Consider the following 23,549-nt stretch of genomic DNA (forward strand, 5'->3'; position numbering starts at 1 on the left):
AATATTCATCTGAATTTTGGATTAACATATGTAAACATCACAGCAATTTTTTTCCAACTGAGATTTGGTTTGTAGTCATGTGGATAAAGTAAACTGCACAAGCCCCCCTCAGATTCCAGTCTCTTTTCCAGATTTTTTGAACCTGATAGATTGCTTTGATGACTCATTTTGGATGAGAAAATATTACATTTGATCATGAAACATGATAAGGGAAGTTGAACTACCTTTGCCACAGAACTCTTTTATCTTTCAACCTATGAAGTTCTACTCTAACTTGCTTTGTCAGCTGATTCCCAGAGTGCTGATTGAACACATTTCCTTGCAATCACCAAAATGAGTTCCCTCCAAAACGACGCAACATGCCACTATTAAACAGAAATGTAATGGATCACTTGGCATCAAAACCATATAGACGGAGGAAGGAGATTGACTTTTTCTAATTGCTAATTTTGTCAAGCAACCCTGGCCTTCCACCCACACTTTAACACAGATTCAATAAAAAGGCTAAAGATAGCCTTTGATATTAAATTCCCTCCAACTTATCGGACTGTTTAATCATCCGTTTGTTTGAGACAGCTTGTCTCGTGTGTGTGTGTGTGTGTGTGTGTGTGTGTGAACAGTTAAAGGGATAGTTAGGGACTGCTTCTCTGCTTGATTGTGCAGTATGTTTAGTCTGTTGTAGGCTTGGCTCTCATATTTGCTGTTGTCTCCCCTCTTCACGCTGCTTTAAGCTTGGCCACTGTGTAAGTACTGTCCTCACCAGCCACCTGCACCTGTCAGTCACCCTCACTCTCATTGACCACCTGCGTCTAAGGTTTAGACCCTCACTTTAGACACACAGCGACAGATACACTCAACGATTAGTCTTCCTGTTTCTACAAACTGCTCTCCATGACAAATACACTCAGTAGTTAGTCTTCTTGTTTCATCTAGTTACCCTCTATGGTAGTGATCTTCCCTCTTCCACAGCTACTGTAGACGTGTTCCCCTTCTCTCTCCCTCTTCTCTCTCTCTCTTTCTCATTCTCTCCCTCTCACTTTTAAATAATATACATGTTTCTGATCGCTCTCTGTTATCGGCTACTGTAGACATGCACCTCATCTCTCTCTCTCTCAACATGCATCTCATCTCTCAGTTGATATGGGTCTCATCTCTCTCTGTCTCTCTCTCTCTCTCTCTCTCTCTCTCTCTCTGTCTCTCTCTCTCTCTCTGCTCCTCAGCTGCGGTCTGGAGGCTCTCAGATCATGGAGGGCTGCATCGCTGAGATCCCCAACATCTCCAGCCTGGACATCTCAGACAACGGTGAGCAACAGTACCAGGTCCGTCAGCCTGTCAGCACAGGAGGCCCCTCTCCTTTCCAGCTTTTTGACTGTGATGTGTGTTGCTGCAGGCCTGGACTCGGACCTGTCCACTCTGCTGGTGTGGCTGGCCAAGAACCGCTCCATCCGACACCTCGCCCTGGGCAAGAACTTCAACAACATCAAGTCCAAGTAGGACTAGGGAGGGATGGGGTGAAGCAGACACACATTTATATTACATTGAGTCATTTAGCAGACGCTCTTATCCAGAGCGACTTACAGTAAGTACAGGGACATTCCCCTGAGGCAAGTAGGGTGAAGTGCCTTGCCCGAGGACAAAACGTCATTATGCACAGCCGGGAATCGAACCGACAACCTTCTGATTAATAGCCCGATTCCATAACCGCTCAACTATCTGACTCCTCGTACACACACACACACACACAAAAACATGTCTGCACAAACACACACACTGGATATGATGCCATATGCTACTATTTGTAATTCAAAATTCCAAAGGTGTACCTAACATGCTGCTTGTGGTTTCCCTCAGGAACCTGGCTCCTGTATTGGACAATCTGGTCCACATGATACAGGAGGAGGAGTCGGTGAGTTCTTCCGTTTCTGGAAAGGAGGGGGGGGCGGGGGCTGTTATCTGACGGTGCAGGTACAGACAGTCTAAGATAACCCCCGCCCCCTGGAGGGAGGGGGGGGGGTTAGGGGTGTGAAAGGCTGGAGAGTGAGGGATGATGAGTAGGCCAGGGAGGGATAGTCTCGGTGGGGCAGGGAAGGATGCTGTCTGCTGGGCTGGGATGGATGGATGAGGTGGGTGGGTGGGCGGGGGTCTGGTTCTGTCTGTGTCCCTGCTGTGTGGATCAGACAGCCCACTCTGACACCACACAGGGCTGCAGAGATAAGCATATGTTTCCTTTGACAGCAGATCTTCTATGTGGTCAGTCGTGGTGTGTGTGTGTGACATGTATTAACAGTCTGAGAGGATGCTGGGTCTCTAAGCTGTGGCTATGGGATCTGGCAGCTTAATTCATATCAGTGTAGAACAGCAGCTTTCAACTGGTCTGGAGCCTGGAAGAAGAACATGTAGAACCTCAGGCTCATTTGTATTTCGGAGTTTGGAAATCTCACTTCTGCCGGGTCTGTCACGCTTGACATTGGACGGTTGGCCAAGGAGGGGGTAGAGGGGTTCTCACTACTGTAGAGTAGAGAGAAAGAAAGACAGTTTAGTAGTCTCCACTGCAGCATATTTTCCCAAAATGTAGTGGAGTAAATAGTTTCCCTGAACCCAGTTAACACCTCCCTCCTCCACATCCCTCCAGCCCCTGACCTCCCTGTCCCTGGCCGATTCCAAGCTGAAGACAGACCTGACCATCGTGCTCAACGCCCTGGGCAGCAACAGCAGTCTGACCAAGCTGGACATCAGTGGCAACGCCATGGGAGACATGGGGGCCAAGATGCTGGCCAAGGCCCTGCAGATCAACACCAAGCTCAGGTGAGGGTCAGAGGTCAGGGAGATGCCGGCTGAGAAAAACTCAGAACACATGGCCATTCAGATATTTAAAGGATATATCAACGGTGTACAGTGGAGATGCGAGTGTGTCTGAACTGCTTGTTTAAAGTGTTCTGACTGAGCACTGTGTGTGTTGTACAGGACGGTCATCTGGGACAAGAACAACAGTAGCCCTCAGGGCCTGCAGGACGTAGCAGCAGCATTGGAGAAGTAAGTGTCACCGTGAAACCGTCTGTTACTGATGGGTACATTCATACAGCTGTGGTCTGGAACATTAAAATCATCAGAGTCTGTTTGACCACCCTGGAGAGTCTGCGCCATTCGCACTGAAATAAGAAACGCCGTAAATGGAAATGTATTCATAAACCAAATAATATATCAAAACCCCTAACCAAGACATTCCAATTTGAATTGGCTATCAGATGGATTTTTCATATTCAGCATGGGACATGAATAGTCATATCTATTCGAAAATATAAACACACCATGTGAAACCAATGAATAAATGATGTCTACTCTACTTCCTACTACGGACACAGAACATGAACAGTTCTTTTGAGCAATAATTCACATGTAACTGATACTCACTGGTTCCAATAAAGTTTTGATGCCTTCATCCATTGCTTGGTGTCGCCCCACAGGAACTACACTCTCCGCTTCATGCCCATCCCCATTGTGGATGCCTCCCAGGCCCTGAAGACCAGCCCAGAGAAGACTGAGGATGCACTGCTTAAGGTCAGCCGTCTGGCTACGCAGTCTCCAGAAATCACGTCAGCCTGATCAATACTGTTGTTATGTGTCCGTGTTGTCAGAGTCCTGTTCGAACTTCACCAAGGGTATTCAATGCCTTCTCCTTCCCGTTTCCAGATAGAGCACTGCCTGTACAGGAACCACGAGACCAGGAAGTACCAGCAAGAACAGGCCTATCGGCTGCAGCAGGGCATCGTTACGACGACCACCCAGCAGGTCAGCCTCCCCAGCACGTTCTTCTTCACGTTGAATTAGCATTTCAGTCCTGGTGTAATGACGGCAGTGACTGGATGAGGACAGACCACGTGTGTCTGTGGTTTGAAGGTCGACGCGTCGAGAGGGGGTTCCCTCTCGCCTGAGAGGCTTCAAAAGAGCGTCTGATGAAAAGTGAAGGAGGCTTTTGTTTTGTAGTTAAGGTGCTTTGAAGTCCCCCTTCGTCTCATCTCTCATGCTTCATCTTGAGAAAAGTGAGATGTTAGAAGGCATGTGGTTCGTTGCAGGAAACCGCCCTTTATTTATCCTTAACTTTTCCTTCTCCGCCTTCTCCTCCTCCTCCTCCACCCCCTGCTTCCCCTGCAGATGATTGACAGGATCTGTGTGAAGGTCCAGGACCACCTGAACTCTCTGAGGAACTCGGAGACGGACGCCATCTTGGAAGACGTCAAGGTGGCAGAGAACCTCATGAAGGATGCCAGGAACTCCAAGACGGTGGGCGGAGCCAGCAGAAAACCACCCTGTGTTTTTAATGTTCCACTGCTATTGTAATGGACACAATACTCCATAGAACTAGTTCTTCACTATATACTAATAGTTTACTTCAAAAGGAGTTTAAATCAGTCTTACAGGACATCAGCCTTTGGTTTCTACGGTTGTAGCTGTCTGTTCTGTACCTACATGACCATGAGTCTGACCCTCGACCCCCCCCCCCCCTGCATGTGCACAGCTGCTGCCCAACCTCTACCACCTGGGCGTGGCCTCCAGGGAGGAGGTCAACGGAGCCTCCGTCGGACCAATCCAGGAGAAGCTGGAGTCCATGGCAGGAGAGGTCGCCAGGGTCATGGACGAACAGCTCCAGGTAGGGTCAACAAGTAGGTCAAAGGTTAAAGTGCCATTAGGTAAGGTCTGCGGGGGTCACTGAGAGCGGCTGTTGTACGGTAAGGTCAGGTCAGCCGTTTCCTCCCCTCAACATTGTTCCCAGCAACCCAGCCTTCGGGCCATGTTGTTTATATTCCTGGGATGTCGTTTATATTCCTAGGATGTGGTTTATATTCCTGCGACGTACTGCCTGCTGAGCTTACACTGGGGTAAATGTTCTCTGACAGGCTGTCGGCCAGCACCATGGAAACCTCGCTGGAAATCTGTCAGTTTCATCCTCTCTCGTCATGTGATGAATTGGGTGGCTAAGATTACAGAACAGGACTTTTTCCTGATGAGAATGTGTCATGAAGTAGCTGGCTCAGTCGGTGCTGTAGTCTGAGGAAAGCTTATATCCCTCTAGTCCGGTGTGGCCTCCACAATCTCTCCTGTTGGTCTATTGATTTAATCTGAGCTGCAGCCTCCTGCTCGTACACACACACACACACACTCTCTCACACACGTAACTACACGCATACACGAAACCAAAGATACACAAACATGTACACACACTTTACGTCCCTGTAAAGGAAGGTTAATTTCCTTTAGTTAATCTAACCTTGGGGGGAATTATTTCATTCAGCCTTAACACTCAGGCAGCCAGACACCCTGACAGGCAGGCTGGGAGGAGCAGAGCAGGCAGCAAGCACAAATACCATCACTGGAAAAGCAGTCCACCAGCCATTACAGACCATGTAGTATGTAGAGAAGAAGAAGAAGAGACCTTATCACCTCCCCGTCTCCCGTGTCCACGCCCTGACGGTTACACACGCTGTGCCACGATCCATGGTGACCCCCCCCCCCCCCCCCCCCCCCGCCACCCCTCCCCCCCCAGAGCCTGCTGGAGTCCATGGTGGACGCGGCCGAGGGCCTCTGCCCCCACGTGATGAGGAGGACCGACCTGAGGCAGGACCTGATCACAGCCAGCACCGCCAAGATGGTGGTCCCTCGCAGCTTCGTCAGGGACACCCTGCTGGAGCAGTCCGGCGTTGACATCATCAACAAGATCAGGTGACGGGGCAGCCACACTGGGGGTTGGGGTGAGGGAGGGGGAGAGGGGGAGGGGCAGGGCAGGGTAAGGTGGGGTGGGGTGTTTGTGAAGGAATGGAGATTTATGCTTGGTGCTACCCACAATGTATTGGTATAGCAGTTAGTCGAACAAAAGAAGGTGAAGTGTGTGTGTGTGTGTGTGTAGCTTGTGTGTGTGTGTGTGTGTGCGTGTGTGTAGGATGTGTACATGTGTATGTATTTCTGAGTGTATTGCATGTCGTCCTCTCTCCCAGTGAGGTGAAGCTGAGTCTAGCTTCCTTCTTGTCAGACCGCATCGTGGATGAGATCCTGGAAGCACTTTCTGGCTCCCAGCACACACTGGTATGTTCACACACACACTCACAAACTCTCTCTCTCACACATACACACACACACACACACACAGCTACTTAAATAAACATACAAACACTTTTAACGTGTATTTGTAATGTTTGTGTGTGTGCATGTGTTAGGCGGATCACCTGGTACTGCGAGGCCGGCCCCTGGTCAAGCAGGGCTCTGTGGACCTGGAAGTGCCCGAGGAGAGAGTTCCCAAACGGGGCTCCACAGAGCTGCTGGAGGCGGAGAGGCTGGACGACCTGGAGACCTGCATGGTAATGTCGGGGGCTGGGAGATGGAGGATGGAGGAGGGGGATGGAGGAGGAGGGGGGGATGGAGGGATGGAGGAGGGGAGGATGGAGGAGGAGGAGGAGGAGGAGGGGGGGATGGAGGAGGAGGAGGAGATGGAGGAGGGGGGGATGGAGGGATGGAGGAGGGGAGGATGTGTAATGAGAAGCAGCATGGGTGCCTTCCTGTCAAGCCTGGTTATACAGGCTCTCTGGTTAGTTTAGGATATCAGGCACAGGACCTCACCACTCGACACACCAATTAGGAACCCCGGTACTTCTCATGAATGAGATATAAGGCAGCAGCACATGCTCTGGGAGCCAGACTGGGCCTTGTGTGTGTATCTTCACACACTGCTACCTTCATACCTGTGTGATGTTGGAGACCTGTTCTGTTTGCTACCAACAGCAGTGTTTCGCTATTTTTGTCTGCCTGTTTCATAAAGGCATCCTATACCCAGTCAGTTCTACTCTTCTTCTCATGTTAAAATCTTGAAATCTTTCTCCATCTCTCTGTTCTCATCCTGTCCCTCTCTCGGTTAATACCCCCCTACTAAAGAGTTAACTTTCCAGTCCTCTCTCTGAATCTATAGAGCCTCTCAGTGACTCTTGTCCTGCCTCTTCTCTTTACTCTTCTCTTATTTCCTCCTTACCTCCATCCCTTCATCCCTCCTTCCCTCTTTCTCCTTCAACCTTTGCTTCATGGAGACTCTATGCTGCAGTGTAAGTATTTCTGGTCTGTCACTGTCCTTACTCTCTCTCTCTCTCCCTTTTTTCTTTGTCTCCCTCTCTCCCTCTCTCCTCCTTTCTCTCCCTCTAGCTCTCTGCCTGCCTGTCTGTCTGTGCTGTAAAGCTGTCACTGTAGCATTAGAACCAGCTCTGTTCATCACCCCTCCCTCTCTTCTCTGGTGCGATGCCAGAACCCTCCTGTCCATGCCTATCAGGTGTTTGGGAGTCCCGTCTTCAAACCCAGATTAAAGCCCACGTCCATCAGTGGATATGAGAGAGCTCCTAGTCTCTGGACAGGCTTAATCTGTGTCTGGGGACCCAACTCTTGAATAGATTAAATCTCGGCTGTCTTTTCAAGTGCTCACAGCTGGAGGTTTCATCCGCTTGGTGCTTGACGTCCTGCAGCAGAGTTTCAGCTACTTCAGCTTCCTGCTCTGCCTGCAATAGCAAAACCCGGGGTCAGCATTGGGTTGTTACGAAGCCATGATTAACTCTATTTATAGAACGCTCTGTTGATTTGAGTGGAACTGGACGTTCCGTCTTCCCAGCTGCGTTTCACCCAGATCCGCTCTCTCCTGCGGTCAGCTAGCTGTCCATGTCCCACAATGCACTTCTCCACGCAGCCTCCATCCACACTGCTCTGCGGGCGACCGCACGCTTGTGTTTCTGTGCCCCACACTCACCTGGTCACGCCTCTCACTCACCTGGTCACGTAACGCACTCACCCTTAGTCAGGTTTCAGCAGGGCTCTGACAAAGGTCAGATCATGAGACTTCATTCAGATCGCACATGTAAGAATGACAACAGACTGTGTCTGAGTGTGTCCACACAGATCCCCTCATCAGTCTGTTTTGATAACTACATTTTTACTCCAGCCTTTGTTGATCTGTGGTTATCGTGTGTGTGTGCCTTACAGATGACACCCAAGTCCAAAAGGAAAAGCATTCACAGCCGAATGCTCCGACCGGTGTCTCGTGCCTTCGGTAAGTCTGCTAAGTACCTAATGTTTAGTCATTTTCAAGTAGCCCGATTTGGATTCCCTCAAAACGAGATCTGTCTGGCTGCACTTTAACCTTGTAGCATTAATTCAACTCCAGTCCAAAACCTGAAGATGCTTTTCCGACCCAACACAGTACTGTGTATACACAAGCCCCTGTACCAATATGCCTCCACTTACCGACAGCCCTTCTGTCCAATAGAGATGGAGTTTGACCTGGACAAGGCCCTGGAGGATGTTCCTGTGCATGTGGAGGACCCGCCCACCTCCGTGGCCCCGCCCAGGCAGGAGAAGAGGAGGTCGGGGGCGTCGGCCTCCGTGACGGAGCTGCCCTCTGAGGAGAGCAAGAAGCTTCAGCACTTTACCAAGCTGAGGCCACGCAGGAACAAGAACAAGACCACACAGTCCAGCAAGAGCCCTGTAAGAACAATACAATAGTATCAAGGATCGTGTGGTAGAGCATGTGGATCTTTCCCAGACTGTCGAACCTGGCAGCAGTGGTCTGAGTTGTTCCCTCTCCCTCACAGCAAATCACCAGCACCCCATCACAGGACGGGGAGCAGAACGGCCTCATGGGAAGGGTCGACGAGGGCGTGGAGGAATTCTTCTCCAAGAAGGTCACCAAAATGGACTCCAAGTGAGGCTGAAGCTGTTTGCGGGTGGCTGCTCCCAGCTCATTGTGTTCTCTGCTGCAAAAGGTTTCTGACCTCTCTCTGTCTCTCCCCACCCATCTCTCAGGCGCTCCCTGAAGAACCAGGACTCTCAGGATGGAGAGAAGAAAAAGAAAGGTGGCTTCCTCAACCTCATCAAGTCCCGCTCCTCCAAGTCTGACAAGAACCAGGCCTCAGCCCCAGCTTCTGTCCCAGCCCCCTCTCCAGCCCCAGCCCCTGTGGCTGCAGTACCAGAAGAGCCCTCCTCCCCTCGGGGGGTGCTAAAGAGCCCGACACCCGAGCTGCCCAAGCCTAAGGAGAGTAGGGGGGACACCAAGGTGGAGAGTAAACAGGAGAGCAGGGCGGAGGGCAGAGGTGGGGGCAGGGGGGAGAGCAGGGATGACGGTAAGGGGGAGGGCAGTAGCCAGCCCACGGACTACAGCAGCAGCTCTGACCGCTCGGAGGAGCTGCGGACGCCGGACTCCATGGATGAGCCCTGGGAGGGCGGCGAGGGGCGGGGCAGCCCCCAGGGAGGCCGGCGCTACGGGGTGCAGGTGATGGGCAGCGGCCTGCTGGCAGAGATGAAGGCCAAGCAGGAGAGGAGAGCTGCAGGGTCACACAAGGTGGGAACGTCGCTCTCTCCTCCACGTACACGGGCAAGCACCTAGCTGTACGCTAATGCGCTCCATGCACGCACACACATACACACACTACCAAACCACCTCTGTAGACTCACACAGCCATCAGAGACCGTGCCAAGGCTGTGAATTATCTGTGTGTGTGTGTGTGTTCAGGCCTTGAGGGCAGACCAGATGGACCATACTCAGATTTCACCTCCCATTGGCTATCTGGGGGAATCACTGCCATCACACACACACGTACACACACACACACACACACACACACACACAGGCACACAAACCTTCGAAGTGATCACATATGCTCCAGTACCAGTGGTCAGGAATGGATTTATGCATGGAAGCTTCTTCACACTTTATTCTTTCAGCCTGCTAAACTTGTCTTTCTGCTACTCTGCCCTGCTACTGTGGACTGGCCCCTCCGTGTTATAGTCATATTCTGGCTTAATGAAACTGTCCACTTTCACTTGTGAACTGTGTGTGTGAGCATGTGTATGTGTGTATCTGTGTCGCTCTGGATAAGAGCGTCTGCTAAATGACTAAATGTATGGGTGCGCGCCTGTGTGTGAATAAGAGGTTTATGGTGTTTGTACGAGCTCTCCCTGACCTTGTATCACTAGGCAGAGCCATGCCTGCCATCTGCTTAAAAAGGCTGTTTGCCCTAGAGTGTGTGTGTGTGTGTGTGTGTGTGTGTGTGTGTGTGTGTGTGTGTGTGTGTGTGTGTGTGTGTGTGTGTGTGTGTGTGTGTGTGTGTGTGTGTGTGTGTGTGGGGGGGGGGGGGGAGTCGGGGGGCGTGTGCCAAGCCCATTTTCTAATACAGATCGCCACCTACTGTTCAGATATATTACACATCTTTGAATAACCCAGTACGAGTTTGCTAGCGTGTGTGTTTTACTGACCAGCTGTGCTGCCTGTTTCCAGGGTCAGGACCAGCCAGCCAGCCCAGACAGCAGTGGGACAGGTTAGTAGACTCCTGACTTCTCCATGCTCCATCTCACAGATAGTTGTCACATGTGATCCATGTGACAGTGAGCAAGTCTAATGCACTCAGTGATGGCCCTACTTGTGTTATACACTGGCTGTGTGTAATCTGTTACCTCCTGTGTGTGTGTGTGTGTGTGTGTGTGTGTGTGTGTGTGTGTGTGTGTGTGTGTGTGTGTGTGTGTATAATCAGCTAAGCCCCCCCCACCAGAGAGCAGGTCTCCCAGTGGCTCCATCAGGACAGAGGCGAGGGTGTCCCCTGAGAGGCCTCCCACTCGTGGGGCCGATGCCCGTCCAGAGGCAGCCTCCAGAGTCCGGAGCCCCTCCTCCATGACGGGCCATGCCAGCCCCAAACCCCCACCCCCCCAGGGGGCCAAGCCCAGCCTGGCTGCCCGGCCCTCCATCCCCCAGAAACCCCGCACCAGCAGCACTAGGAGCATAGGTAAGCCCTCTCACGCCACACTGCTGCTCTCTGGGGCGGTGTTCTGAAGCCCACCAGCACTGCGAGGTGATGCCCTTTCTTTGTTTTTTCAGACGAGTCCTCTGGCCTCAAGAGGGCGCCGTCGGAGAAGGAGGGTCCTTGCAGCCCCCTCCTGGGTAGCTCGGCGAGTAAGACCAGCCCAGCAAAAGAAGGTAGCAGTGTGTCCCAATACCCATACTACCAAGCTATAGTAGTTCAGTTGCTGAATAGTTACTTTATAAGTATTTAAGGATTAGATATCCAGTCGTTCACATTGTCTTTGGTTGAATCCCATTTTGCCCATTTGATGCAGCTGCTTTTGGTTTGAATCTGTCCGTGTGAGATGCGTTTATGTCTGTGTTGTATTTATGTGGTGTGTTTGCCATGCACCCCCTTGCTGTGTCCCTCCATCGGAAATCTGAGCCTTTCAGATTCCTCAAGATCAGTGTCTCCCCCTCCTGCTAGTGGTAGCTTCCACAGCCCCGCTGAGGGGTTACGGGCCAATCACCGTGATCTTGATAAGCAATAACAAATCAAATAATTATACATGATTGGTTGTAGATTAGATGTTGGACTCATAGGAGTCCATATTCAAGAGTTTCAGGCTGATATGAGAGATGATGGGTATGTCTGTGCTAGCAGATGTGCTTACAGGTGAGCATGCTAACTGATTGACAAGTTCTAAAGCTCAGACTCCGCCCTGTCCCAGTAGACCAGGTGGGAGACACTAGCGTATTTGATTCCGACCAGGAAGTGGAGCTACCTGTGGCCAGGGTCCGACACTCCCCACAATCATCCTGCAGCACTGCCTCCGCAGAGGAAGTGGGCGAGCATGAAAGCAGGAAGTCCCTCCCCCGGCCTGGTTAGATCCCCCTTCTCCTTCACCCTTCACCCTATCACCGCTCTCCTCAACCAAGTTGCTTCTAGATACGGATCTGGGATCAGTGCATCTTCTCTAAATTCAGACTATGACCATCAGGGACAAAACCTAAACTGACCCTAAATCAATATCCAGGGACAACTTCCTCCTTCTAAGTGTTGCTCAATGTCCTCCTCCCTGCTCATCCTCCTCTCCATCCTTCCTCTCATCCACTGTCTCTGCTCATCCGTCTCTCATCCCAGGAGCGGGTCACAGCAGTCAGAAACATTATTGCACTTCTCAACAAAAGATTTAGTTTGACTGTCTTTTAAGTTTTCCATAATGACGTCTGCTGTTGGTGATCCTTTCCAACCAGCATCTAAGACATCGATACTTTCAAAGAGCTGACATGCTGAGCTGAATAACAACTAGCATCCGTCTAGTTATTGTCTCAGTACGCATTTGAAAGATGTCTTGCTGCTTGTTTGAAAATCTGCTGTATTTTTCATTACAAAACCTTTCTTACTCATTTTATGATTATTTTAAAAGTGTTTTATGTGTGTCATTTATAATCTCAGTATTCACATATTTTTCTACTCCATATTAGGTGTATATTAGTAGTATATGTAGTATACGTACATACAAGGGAATTCTAGTGGAAGCTCTTTGTTCTAAATCGGTAGCCTACAGCGCCCCCTGTTGTTCCTGATATGTACGGCATGTCGTCTTGTCCCAGGGAGGTCAGCCAGTGTGTCTGACCCAGCCCAGCGGTCCAGCCCCAGCCGCACCACCTCCAACGACCACAAGACCACAGAACTCTCCCCCAAGCCTGACAGGAAGGACCGGGGCCCGGGGAGGAAGACCTCCGACTCCGGGGAAGAAGCAGACAAAGACTTTATTTTCATATGAGACAACTTACTGTACGGGGATTGACCAGTCCTCTGCACCTTATAGAAATACAAGTTCTTTGAAAGGCCATTTCCATGCAAGTGAATTCGAGGATAAAAGGTTCATTCAGAGAGTTGTATTTCTATGCATGGTACTAGAGTAGCTTTCTGACAGTCGTCTCAACCTGCAATCAGGAAAACCTAAGCCTAACCTAAGCCTCTTTCAGCCTCTGTAGCCTCACCCCCAGCCTCTGTAGCCTCAGCCCCGGGCTCTGTTGATCTGGGACAATTAGAGAAGTAAATGACCAGAAAGCATGTATTTCTATTTGTGATTGAGGTGCTTTTGATTGGCCTCTCAGTTGGCACTTATTGTACCAATCCACTGGTGTCACGGCAGTGGGTGAGACCAAAATCAAGTGCATCCGACGTATTTGACAGTATTTGCAAATACAGGCCAACCATAACCACTGTACTGCACTGTGCTTTAACTGTAACGCTGTGTTAGCTCTGAGAGCTGTTTAGGCTCTATGACCTTTTTAATGCTTCCAAGAGGACTGTAGTACACTTGAAATAACCCTAGTGATAACCTGGCTGCAGCACTGTTCTGATCCTTGCAGTGTGTGCCATGTTACTGTGGAACAGCATCCTTGTTAAGGGGAGGACCTCCTCTGATTACTCAGATACCTGGCTGTGTGGCTGGAGGACAGACTCTAGATGAAGGACTGATTCTGTTCCCAGTGTTTTTGTTCAGAACTACCTGGAGAACCTGAGTGGAGTAGGTAGCCTAGAGTATGCCAGCTCACCACAGGAGCAGCCAGACATGTCCACATGCACCTTTCTACTGCTGCTGCACCTTGTCCAAGATGGTGTCTGTTCGGTTTGTAGTTTTTTCTTTTTTTCTTTCACTTCCTTCAGGCAAAAGGTATTTTTGATGTCATGTATTTAAAACATATGTTTCCGATGTTACACAAACTAATGCTTTGCTCTTCTACTTTATGTTCTACTCTGTGTATCTTAACTTGGTTTGGGGTGTAAAAGCAGCTGGCTGTGTTCTGTTTGTCATGTAAAACAATGAACTTGTGTTAAATCTTTGAGATTAAAAGGAGAACAGCAGGAGGCTCGGTGAAAGCCATGATTGTGTGTGGGCTACTTGTGTGTCCAATATGCATGGTGTGACCAAGGTGTACTGTATGTATATATGTGCTTTCATACATATGTATGTGTGTTTCTGTCATATGCACGTCTAATATATACACTATGTTTAGAATAAACATACTGATATATATGCACACACATGTGTATATGTACACAAAATCCTATTTTGATTATGGTACTAAGCACACTACAAAATGTATGTATAATTTATTGGGTTAAAAACTGTGGCTGATGGTGTTTGTATGCCTTTTATTTTAAGTGTACATTGTGTTAATACTACAGAAAGTGATTGTCTTTTGTTTTGTCATTAATCTTAATACACAATCAATTATTATTTTCATGACAAAGATCAAGCAAATCGTAGATCTTTAATTTGTCGTTTTTAAAAGAAAAACTGTACACGTATCACTGTTGCTCTTCCTCTCAATTATTTTGTTAGGCTGTATTGTCCATTTTTTAAATGCATAAATACATTAATGTTTTACTAAAGCATTCTACTGTATGTGGACATTTCCTTATGTGAATATTTATACCAATTAAAATAATTTTACAGGCTGCAGATATGATCATTCAAATTGTATGAAATTGGAGGTTTCTGTTGGAGTTAAAAAAAATAACCCTCTAGGTGTGGTGCTTGAACTTTTTACGGCTCAGACGCACAGAAGTGCCAAATATGATAGTTTGCTGTCCAACATGTATTTACCCCAAATAAAATGTCATGTGCATTTTTTTGTTTTACTGTACAGTGACGAATGACACTGTACGCTTTTCAGTTTTATTCATAAACGTCAGAAGGAGGTGTGGTTTGAGAATTGATTGCATTCAGGGGCCCATATTTTGAGTAAGTTGAAAGCCAGACAGCAGTTGACTTCACATTGTGCGTCGGGTAGTTATATAAAGATATCGCTATGGAGTGCGCCTTTGATAACTTGGATGCAGCAGGTTTCCTGGCAATTTGGCAACACTTCGATGCCGACGGTGAGAAGGATGGGGAATGTATTTAATCATAGATTAAACATTTGAAATACTCGAAGATTTCATACGGAAAACAGCCTAAATTTGGGACGTCACAATGTAATTGTTTGAATTGTGTCCTTATATATGTAACTTTCCAGATAATGGTTACATTGAGGGTAAAGAGCTGGATGACTTTTTCCGTCACATGATGAAGAAGTTGGGTCCAGGGGTAAGTCAGCTGGTGTTCAATAATTTGTAATGGAATCAAATCATGACCAATGCAGATGAACCATCGCTTGCGCGCCTTGATTTCCTGAAGATCATCCAAACTTCCTTTATTTAACTTACTGGTGACTGTAGTGAATTGGCTACATATTAATTTAATTGTAGTCAAACGATCTCATTATTAGTGTATTCAACTTAATCATTTAATTTGTGAGTATTAATAAAGAACAGGAAGGACACTATACATGTCAGGATGTTAATTTTGGATGTAAGTAAATAAACTGTTATATTTTTCAGTATTTTAACCCGTTCTCAAAAACAACATCTGCTTGCCCTTTTCCTAAGTGACTGGTTGTGCTTTGCAGATGGTTGCGGGAAAACATTATGTCCGCGGGGTTGGTCAGGGAAGAGCTCACAACGTACTGTATTTAAGCTTGTGCAGGTCAACTGTGCGCAAAGATATTTAAGGCATTTTGTTTTATGTCAATGTTAGCCTAAGTTTATGATACAGTGAAATTCAATAAATCAATACCAGCAAAAAACTCATTCCAATGTTAATGAAATATATTCATGCATGTCCACTGCCAGGTAATATAGCCAAGCTCTATAATTGGAACTGAAACCATTGTGGGGGAAAAAAAAACATTATTCATTAACCAACCGTTGCTAAGCAGCACCTGGCTGACCAGAGATTCTGGCTCCTGTAAGTCTGCAAGTGGGTGTTTTTAAGTGTACTGACCCCTCTGCTGGTCCTGTGTTAATGTCATACATCATACACTGACATACTAAGATACAGTTTACACTCTGACACACTACCTCTGTAATCAAAGTTACAGTCTAGTGTCTACTACCCACTGATGAGCTACAGTCTACACTGATAAGATACATTCTACACTTTGATAAGCTACAGTGTGTAGTATAAGTTATGCCTACAGTCTGGTAATGGTAGGCTGAATGATTTATTGTATCAGCTCGTCATTTGCTTGGAAATTATTCCCTTAAGTGGTTCTTAGGGAAGCACCTTTGTCCAATAGCAACGCCATTTTACATTGACCTGGCGTTGACACATTGTGCTAACATATGTAATAAGGGTGAAGTAGTCCGCACAGACAACAGCATCCATATCTGACCTTGGCCTGCTGTCGTCTATCTGCTTTTGTGGTCATGGTAACTGGCTGATTAATGACACCAGTTCCATGTCCAGGTGTTGACCCCTGCTCTGTCCTTCCAGGAGAAGGTGACGGAGGATAGGGTCAAGAGACTGAAGCAGCGCTTCATGTCAGCGTATGACGTCACTGCAGATGGACGCCTGCAGATCCAGGAGGTATATTAGAAGTCTAACTATTAATGGATTCATCCCGTCCATCTTTCCCTCTTTGTCTCCATCCTTATTTCTTGAACCTCCCTTCCCTCCATCTCCTTCTCTCAGTGGTTATCCCCTTTGTGGTGGAAGCTTTTTTTCCCCCAGGGACTTGCTGGAGCTGTGCTCCCTGTGGTTCAGAGTAAAGAGGTTGAGGTGGACTGTGGTTCAGAAGAGTAAGAAGGGTGAGAGGGACTCTAGACTGCACTTACAGATGGACTAATGAATAAGCAGAGTGGCCCACTATCAAGACTTCCCCCTGAAATCTATTCATTCCCTCAAGAAATGAAAGCAACCCTTAAAAAATAACAGAAGACTTCTTCTTTCAGTTTTGTACTCTTCTTTCAGTTTTGTACTTGGAGCTAAAATCAATAGCTGTCCATGTTCTGATTCATTGTTGTAGAGGTTAAGTAGATTTGATGAACCTTCTGTATCTGGCAGGCTGAAATTTTATGGAGCCTTTTGTGTAATGTACAGCAAGAGCCCACTGCCAGACACAACCAATGAAAAGTTTAGCTACTGGAATTGATTAGATGTGGTGCCACATACAAAAGGGCTTGTCTGTACGACTCTCTTAGAACAACATTAGAGCTGGTTTATAGTTATTTTATCATAGAAAACAAAATTGCCTAAAGCCGCACATAATATATTAAATTATATATAAAAAGCAACCAAAACAGACCCAGAGGAGACAACCTACAGTATTATAGTACCACTGTGGTGCTTATATGTGTGTTGGACATACTGTAGAAGTCATCTCTTCACTCTCGTACTGGACTGACATAGAGCCCTGGGGCAGATGGCAGAAAAAGAGGAGAGTTAACAGGATCTTCAGGATTCCTGACTGTAGGCATCGTTTTTAAACACCTGAGCTGTAAACTTGGTGCATTGCGCTAGATCTGTGCTGCTGCTGTAAAGCCCAGTGTAACATGTTTGACTGGGCGTGTGGTGGTTGAGCAGAGTCCAACTCAATCTTCTAATGGAGACCCAACTTGATTAGCAGAAGAGCAGGAAGTGCTGGAACACGGCCAGGCTGGCTGTTGGCCTAAGATGCCAGACGCCTGCTCCAAGATGACGGAGAGCTACAGCGGGTGGAAGAACGATTGATTGGTAGCATCCCCGTGTCTTTTCCGTAACGCATGGCCTCTAACCTGTGTTACAGTTGGCCAACATGATTCTTCCCGAGGACGAGAACTTCCTGTTGGTGTTCCGCCGGGAGGCGGCCCTGGACAACAGTGTCGACTTCATGCAGGTAAAGGGTTATTTCCTTCTCTGTGTCACACACCTGTCTACATTGTTCCCAGGGGAAAGCAGTGCTTTACACAGGTTGAGCACTATAGATCTGGTCTAAGCACTGACCTCAGAAGGATAATAAATCCATGCAGTAGCACACACTACTGGAAACACGGTTGAGATGTGGAAAGTGACCAGGAGGCTGTCACTATGAAGTAATAAGATACAAGAAGATTTCTTACAAGGAAAAGAACTACAGCTTGGGACGAGCTATGTTGTAGTAATCCACACCGATTGGGAACATACCCCTGTTGATCATACCTCCTCCTTTGTCTCTTTGAGAAACTATATGCAGAACTATGTAGTGGTTCGCTGCTTTATCCATATTCTGGGGCCAAGAGATCAGTCAACTAATGAGAGATCCTTAAACAGCTAAACCACACATTCTCAGTTTGACATGCAACCTAAAACAGAAAATGCCAGTTCCTGTAACATCGGTTTAACCTGATACACAACCAAATCTGCACTGTAGATTTCTGATGCAGGCACATGTGATAAGGAAATGTGTGTTGTTTGGTGTGAATGTGACATTTTGTCTTCTTTCTCTGTAGATCTGGAGGAAGTACGACGCAGACAGCAGTGGGTACATATCTGCAGTGGAGCTGAAGGTAATTTTGACCTTACCATAAACAGACTCAAAGTAAAGTCCAGAAGTCTCCTAAAGTAAGGATGTTTAATTCCCTGTATTTTTATTTTGAACTATAATGTAACCCTTTCATCTGCACCAGCAAGTCAAACCCTAACCCTAGTTTGTCTTACTCTTACACTGGTGTGTCTGTCCTTTAAAACAGAGTTTCCTAAATGATCTGTTTCTACAACAACAGACAACTGTATCCTCCAGCAAACTGGAGGAGTACACAGATGCCATGGTAAGAGGTGACATCATTGCGTTTGCCTGAAGGAACATATACGGTATATGCGTGAAACACACATGCAAGCAGCTAATACAACCCAAACTCTTTCCCTATAACAAAGTGATTTATTCCTCTGCAGGGTGCAGCCTATGAGATTAGACAGCAGTCTAATTAGCTTAATGCAACCATCACCCTCTAGTGTGGCCGACATTAACTCGGTCCATAAAATAGTTTTTGGCTCATCTTCATCTTGGCGCAGCATCAAGAATTTCAGCTGATGCTACAAAAGTGACAAAAAACGATAATTTAACCCTTGTGCTGCCTTCAGGTCACAACGAACCATCGTTGTGTTACGAGAACTTTACCCAATACAAAAACAAATAAAAAGCATTTTCTTTTAACCTTCGCGATGTGGGGGGTCTGAGACAGCCCGATGGTTAAAAGAAAATGCTTTTTATTTGTTTTTGTATGCGGTAAAGTTGTCGCAATACGACGGTGGGTCACAATGACTGATGGGTCAGAATGACCCGAAGATAACACAAGACTTGAGCACCTGACATGAACGTTCTGTATGAAAAGTTAGATTTATATTTCATTAATAGAAATAGAGGAAACTCCTAATGTACACTACTCGTGCTGTGGAGCTTGTCCAAGATTTCCCATCCCACAGTTCCAGAGACTCCTTCCATTTCAGACTTTGTAACTCAGACAAACGTTAAATTACCCTCTAGACTCTCATAACCCCATTTAGAGGAGAGCAGCTCTGACTCCGGGCAGATAGGGAGGTCACAGCGCTCCAGAGAGACAGACAACAGACAGACAACAGCTGAATTTTCTGTCCCCTAAATGAATTATTTCACCTCAGACAAGGGAGAGACTCTGACTTTCAATCACCAGAGCTTCAGGAGAAACTGTGACTATCTGGTCACTCTTGGTCTGTTTACCACCGGCCAGCACTGCATCTGGAATGCCTTAGTTATGTCATATGTCATATCATGTCTCTATGTCATGTCAGGATTCTGAGAAAGTTGACTCAACATTGTTCTCAAGTCCTTCAGACTAACTAACACAATTGTTCAACATACACCAATCCCTCTTTTTAACAGATGAAGATATTTGACAAAAATAAAGATGGACGCTTGGATTTGAACGATTTGGCCAGGTATTATATACCCTTCAATCATTCTGCTAGACAGGTATTATATACCCTTCAGTCATTCTGCTAGACATGTATTATACCCTTCAGTCATTCTGCTAGACAGGTATTATACCCTTCAGTCATTTTGCTAGACTGTGTTTGGTGTTCTTGTGTCAACCACTACATGTTTGTGGAGATCTGAAAGAATGTGACAGTTTTGATTGGCTCCTTGGAAATGCTGCCATATTGCTTGAACCTGTACAACACCTCAGATCTCCACAAGTGCATAGTCAGGGGTATAGGGTTTGATATTTTCCTTCTCTCGTTTCAACATCGAAAGTATTTTCTGTACTAATAAGAGTTACATTTAATGCCCCTAATAGAATTCTGTCTCTGGAAGAGAACTTCCTGCTTCAGTTCAAACTGGATGTGAGTCCTTGCCTCCTTCGTCTCCTGTATTCCACAGCTTCATTTTCTCAGGAAACACACGATTAATCTGCCGCTCTGTTTCTACAGGCCTGCAGCAAAGAGGAGAGGAAGAGAGACTTTGAACACATCTTTGACCACTATGATGTTGTGAGTGAGCCTGACTGAGAAAAACAAGATATAGATGCAAGGCTTCCTTTCAGATTAAAATGAAACACATGTCCAACAAGAAACTATTATATATTATTGTGTTGTAGTTATGCCAATGACCGTCCTGCTGTAGCTATGCAACAAGCTCAATAAAGCCACCCCGATTCTTCTCTAATGAATAGGATCACATTAATTAAAAATCATTAGACCAATAAAAAACTAAACAGTGAAATGTTAATGCTTACATATTCAATATGCATATTGTACACATTGTAATCATTGTACTCAGTGCATATTTTACATATTGTTTTCTTCTGCCTCTCAGAATACGAGTCTGATCACATAAGAAATATGTTTTTCTTTTAGCTTTCGCTTTGATATTGTTATCAAAATCCATCTTCGTTTTAAGAATGTTATTCTCATCACAGTGTAGAGAGAGTTTATCCCCCTTCCGTGTTTGACAGAGCAAGACTGGAGCGTTGGAGGGGCCTGAGGTGGACGGCTTTGTTAAAGACATGATGGAACTAGTTAAGGTGAGCAGGCGTATTTACTGAAAACATGGCCACTGATATAAGGGCAAGGTAACTGTATGGAAACATTTAAACAACCAAAAGAGACACATCATGTAAGCAAATTTTAACAGGCTTAACTGTACATATTGTTCTCTCCCACACCCTTTCCTCTCTCCCCCACCCTCCTACTCTCCCCAGCCCAGCATCACAGGTCCTGAGCTGGACAAGCTGCGAGCAGTGTTGCTTGGCCACTGTGACGTCAACAAGGATGGAAAGATCCAGAAGAGTGAGCTGGCTCTGTGTCTGGGGGTGAAGGCCCAGCCCTAGGCTGCACAGAGAGGGGAGGATATTTGCTTTACATCCATTTACACCACAGAAGCACCTACAGTACAATACCTATGGGTCTGGTTTGTCACTCAGAATGCTATTTCTGAATGGGCAGAAACACTGACTCTCACTGCTGACATCTAAACTGTTACTGTAGAGATACAGTTGGTGGATTGGTTAAAGCTGTAGATAAGAAGGTGTTGAGTCATAGAAATTGTTCTTGCATGTAAAGTAGGGAAAATCTGTGTGGGTATGTGTTTTAGAATTTAGTGCGGTGAAGTACAGTGACACTGATGTTAGTATGTGGTGGTTTACTGTTATACCTGTTTTCTTTGTTTTTGTAGGTTTTAGTTTGGGATCAGTTAGAGTGTCAAACGGTTTATGGATTTTTGCGACGTGCATGCTCCTGTTTGCATATACATTTAGACATTTGGTTTTGAAGATGTTTAAAATTAAAATAAAGAAATGGTGTAAAGTTAAATGCAAAGTAGTTTGTTGTTTCTATAAAATATCAAGAATGACACCCGTTTCCTTCATACATATGCTGTTCCACCGACAGATAGCACAGTGTAATGATGCAGCAGGCTAACAGATGGTCAAACGTTTAAAACACTTATGCCACAGCTCAACACTTAGCAAGAGGAAAAAGGGAACCCAATTGTGTGTGGGTGACTTCCTGCAAAGCTGCAATGAGCCGTATACCTCTTAGGCAAACAGGACACTACACAGGCACTCAATAGACTGTAATGATGCTAGTCTTAAGTGGATACAGGCTTAGATCCCTAGATATTTGCTCTCAGTGTTCAGTGAGATGTGTGTCGTGGTGGACTGTGTTTGGTTTGTTATCTGGGAGTGGCGGGTGGGCGGGTGGGCGGGGGGGATGAGTGAAACAGCTGCCCATTGACAAACAATTTACTGCTTTTAGGGTTGTATGCTATGTTCAGAGAACTAACTTTAACATTGGTGCCAGACGTTTCTATTTGTTTGTGGGTAAACATGAAGTCTGTTTGTGTCAGGATTGCATTTTAGATATCAAAGTCTGTTAAATCACATTTCTTCTTCAGCTCTCGATATTTCCTGTTTATTACCATGAAAGCATTTCGGATCAATTGTGCATTACAACAGAGGTCCGTGTCTGATGAATGGAGGGCTTCTGAGCATGTCCAGGTGGGATACTAATGGAACAGGAAGACGTATTAACAGAACACAGTATGGTGTCTCATGGAGAGCGTGGGTTTCCATGGAAATCACTCCGCCCCATTCATCAAGAAAGGCAGGGATGGCTTCCTCCCTGGATCACAAGTAATCACCTGACCTGTGGGCCGCACAGTGGTCCAGTCGGATACAGCTAACACACTGTACACACACATATTTTATATATATATATATATATAAATCTCAATATAAAGTTGAATATGAACACAAATTACATCATTAAGAAGCACCAATATAACCAATGTTACCAATAATACATAGGAGTGTAACAAAAGTGTTTCTTAGGAAACACTATGCTAAAATGTACTTTACCATAGGCCTACTAAGTATCTGACTAATATGGCAATGATATCACACATCAGTGAAAGTTTTCCCGTAGGCTGATTCAGCAAAAGACTTCCTCACAGCGTATGTTACCATATACTGATCCGGAAGTTTATCTGCAAAGGAAGCAACCCCTTATCAGATATGCAGTCAACAAACATGAGTAGAACGTTAGCGTGATAATTGTATCAGCTGCTGGAGCTGTGACCATGAACACACGTTTATTAGTCTGTTGACAGTTACCTGTCAGGTGTCTCACCTCCCACGCGATGGTTGGCAACAGACCCCTCGATAAACAGATAGCATGGTATACTAATAGAAAATAGACTGATTTGGCGTGCACCTTCACACACACACATGCTCTCTCTCCACCTCCTCAAATTTACCCATCTTAATATTTAAGTGTAAGGCAAGGGAGACCTCTCCCGGTAAGGAATCATTACAGAAGACATTTGAATTGTTTCTCAGATAGGCTACCTACTGTAGCTAGGCTGCTGCTGTTTTGTTACACACACAGTTGACCGCTCAGGTATTTTGCTCTTGTAGCCACTAGGTGGTGCAAGATTACCGAAATAATAGCTGCCGTACTTCAAACTATTAGGGTTGCCAGGTTTTAATATAAACTAAAACAGTTTACGTGGCTTTCAAAGCCTTAGATGAATAACGTATTCAAAACAAAAACTGTTAGCCTACATATCCCAAAAAATTGACTGCTTTACCTTAAATATCTGTAGGTATTGATGGTAAACAACGTTGGTTCAAAAGAAACATATTAGGCTACAATGTGTAGGAAGCCCATGATGATGTCCTATAATTGGTCTAATGAAAATATGTCTGGAAGAGGCATCTGTGGGAAGAGCGCAACAAGCTCATGTGGAGGTCTCAAGCGCCTTAATAGGGGGATAAAATCAAGTCATCTGGCAACCAAATCCTTTACTCCCAGACTCGGCTTCAAGCGCTTTGTATTGTGTTTGTGAGTCAGCTAGACGAGTCTCCATCGGAATTTACGCTGCTTGCTCTGTTCTCTTATCGAACACACTAAATAACCTT

The 23,549-nt window shown here is 46.2% G+C and overlaps 2 protein-coding genes across 2 annotated transcripts in view; both read left to right on the forward strand.

Moving 5' to 3' along the window:
• The window catches only part of LOC136943969 (F-actin-uncapping protein LRRC16A-like), a 34,532-nt gene extending 20,265 nt beyond the window's left edge, over positions 1 to 14,267 (forward strand). Inside the window, exons 18-38 of the mRNA XM_067237470.1 lie at positions 1,221 to 1,302; positions 1,391 to 1,490; positions 1,852 to 1,906; positions 2,633 to 2,805; positions 2,965 to 3,033; positions 3,465 to 3,558; positions 3,691 to 3,789; positions 4,153 to 4,281; positions 4,517 to 4,648; positions 5,543 to 5,718; positions 5,991 to 6,078; positions 6,210 to 6,350; positions 8,008 to 8,074; positions 8,291 to 8,508; positions 8,616 to 8,725; positions 8,827 to 9,361; positions 10,298 to 10,337; positions 10,551 to 10,799; positions 10,892 to 10,990; positions 11,527 to 11,679; positions 12,413 to 14,267. Of these exons, the coding sequence (XP_067093571.1) occupies positions 1,221 to 1,302; positions 1,391 to 1,490; positions 1,852 to 1,906; positions 2,633 to 2,805; positions 2,965 to 3,033; positions 3,465 to 3,558; positions 3,691 to 3,789; positions 4,153 to 4,281; positions 4,517 to 4,648; positions 5,543 to 5,718; positions 5,991 to 6,078; positions 6,210 to 6,350; positions 8,008 to 8,074; positions 8,291 to 8,508; positions 8,616 to 8,725; positions 8,827 to 9,361; positions 10,298 to 10,337; positions 10,551 to 10,799; positions 10,892 to 10,990; positions 11,527 to 11,679; positions 12,413 to 12,585 (2,982 nt within the window). The 3' untranslated portion in view covers positions 12,586 to 14,267. The remainder of the gene's footprint in view (positions 1 to 1,220; positions 1,303 to 1,390; positions 1,491 to 1,851; positions 1,907 to 2,632; positions 2,806 to 2,964; positions 3,034 to 3,464; positions 3,559 to 3,690; positions 3,790 to 4,152; positions 4,282 to 4,516; positions 4,649 to 5,542; positions 5,719 to 5,990; positions 6,079 to 6,209; positions 6,351 to 8,007; positions 8,075 to 8,290; positions 8,509 to 8,615; positions 8,726 to 8,826; positions 9,362 to 10,297; positions 10,338 to 10,550; positions 10,800 to 10,891; positions 10,991 to 11,526; positions 11,680 to 12,412) is intronic.
• A 296-nt stretch (positions 14,268 to 14,563) lies between these two features.
• scgn (secretagogin, EF-hand calcium binding protein) lies at positions 14,564 to 21,430 on the forward strand. The gene is made up of 11 exons (XM_067238084.1): positions 14,564 to 14,696; positions 14,834 to 14,904; positions 16,132 to 16,224; positions 17,423 to 17,512; positions 18,105 to 18,161; positions 18,345 to 18,422; positions 19,514 to 19,569; positions 19,929 to 19,974; positions 20,062 to 20,121; positions 20,586 to 20,654; positions 20,832 to 21,430. Exons 1-11 carry the CDS (start codon positions 14,627 to 14,629, stop codon positions 20,958 to 20,960), a joined length of 819 nt encoding a protein of 272 aa, XP_067094185.1. The 5' UTR covers positions 14,564 to 14,626; the 3' UTR covers positions 20,961 to 21,430.
• Positions 21,431 to 23,549: the final 2,119 nt, after the last annotated feature.

This window comes from Osmerus mordax, chromosome 6 (genome assembly GCF_038355195.1).
Source record: "Osmerus mordax isolate fOsmMor3 chromosome 6, fOsmMor3.pri, whole genome shotgun sequence".
NCBI lineage: Eukaryota > Metazoa > Chordata > Actinopteri > Osmeriformes > Osmeridae > Osmerus > Osmerus mordax.

Coding starts and splice junctions, on each gene's coding strand:
- scgn (XM_067238084.1), top strand. CDS start 14,627: ATGGAGTGCGCCTTTGATAACTTGGATGCAGCAGGTTTCCTGGCAATT. Junction 17,513..18,104: donor ACAGTGTCGACTTCATGCAG/GTAAAGGGTTAT, acceptor CTTTCTCTGTAG/ATCTGGAGGAAGTACGACGC. Junction 18,162..18,344: donor TATCTGCAGTGGAGCTGAAG/GTAATTTTGACC, acceptor CCTTTAAAACAG/AGTTTCCTAAATGATCTGTT.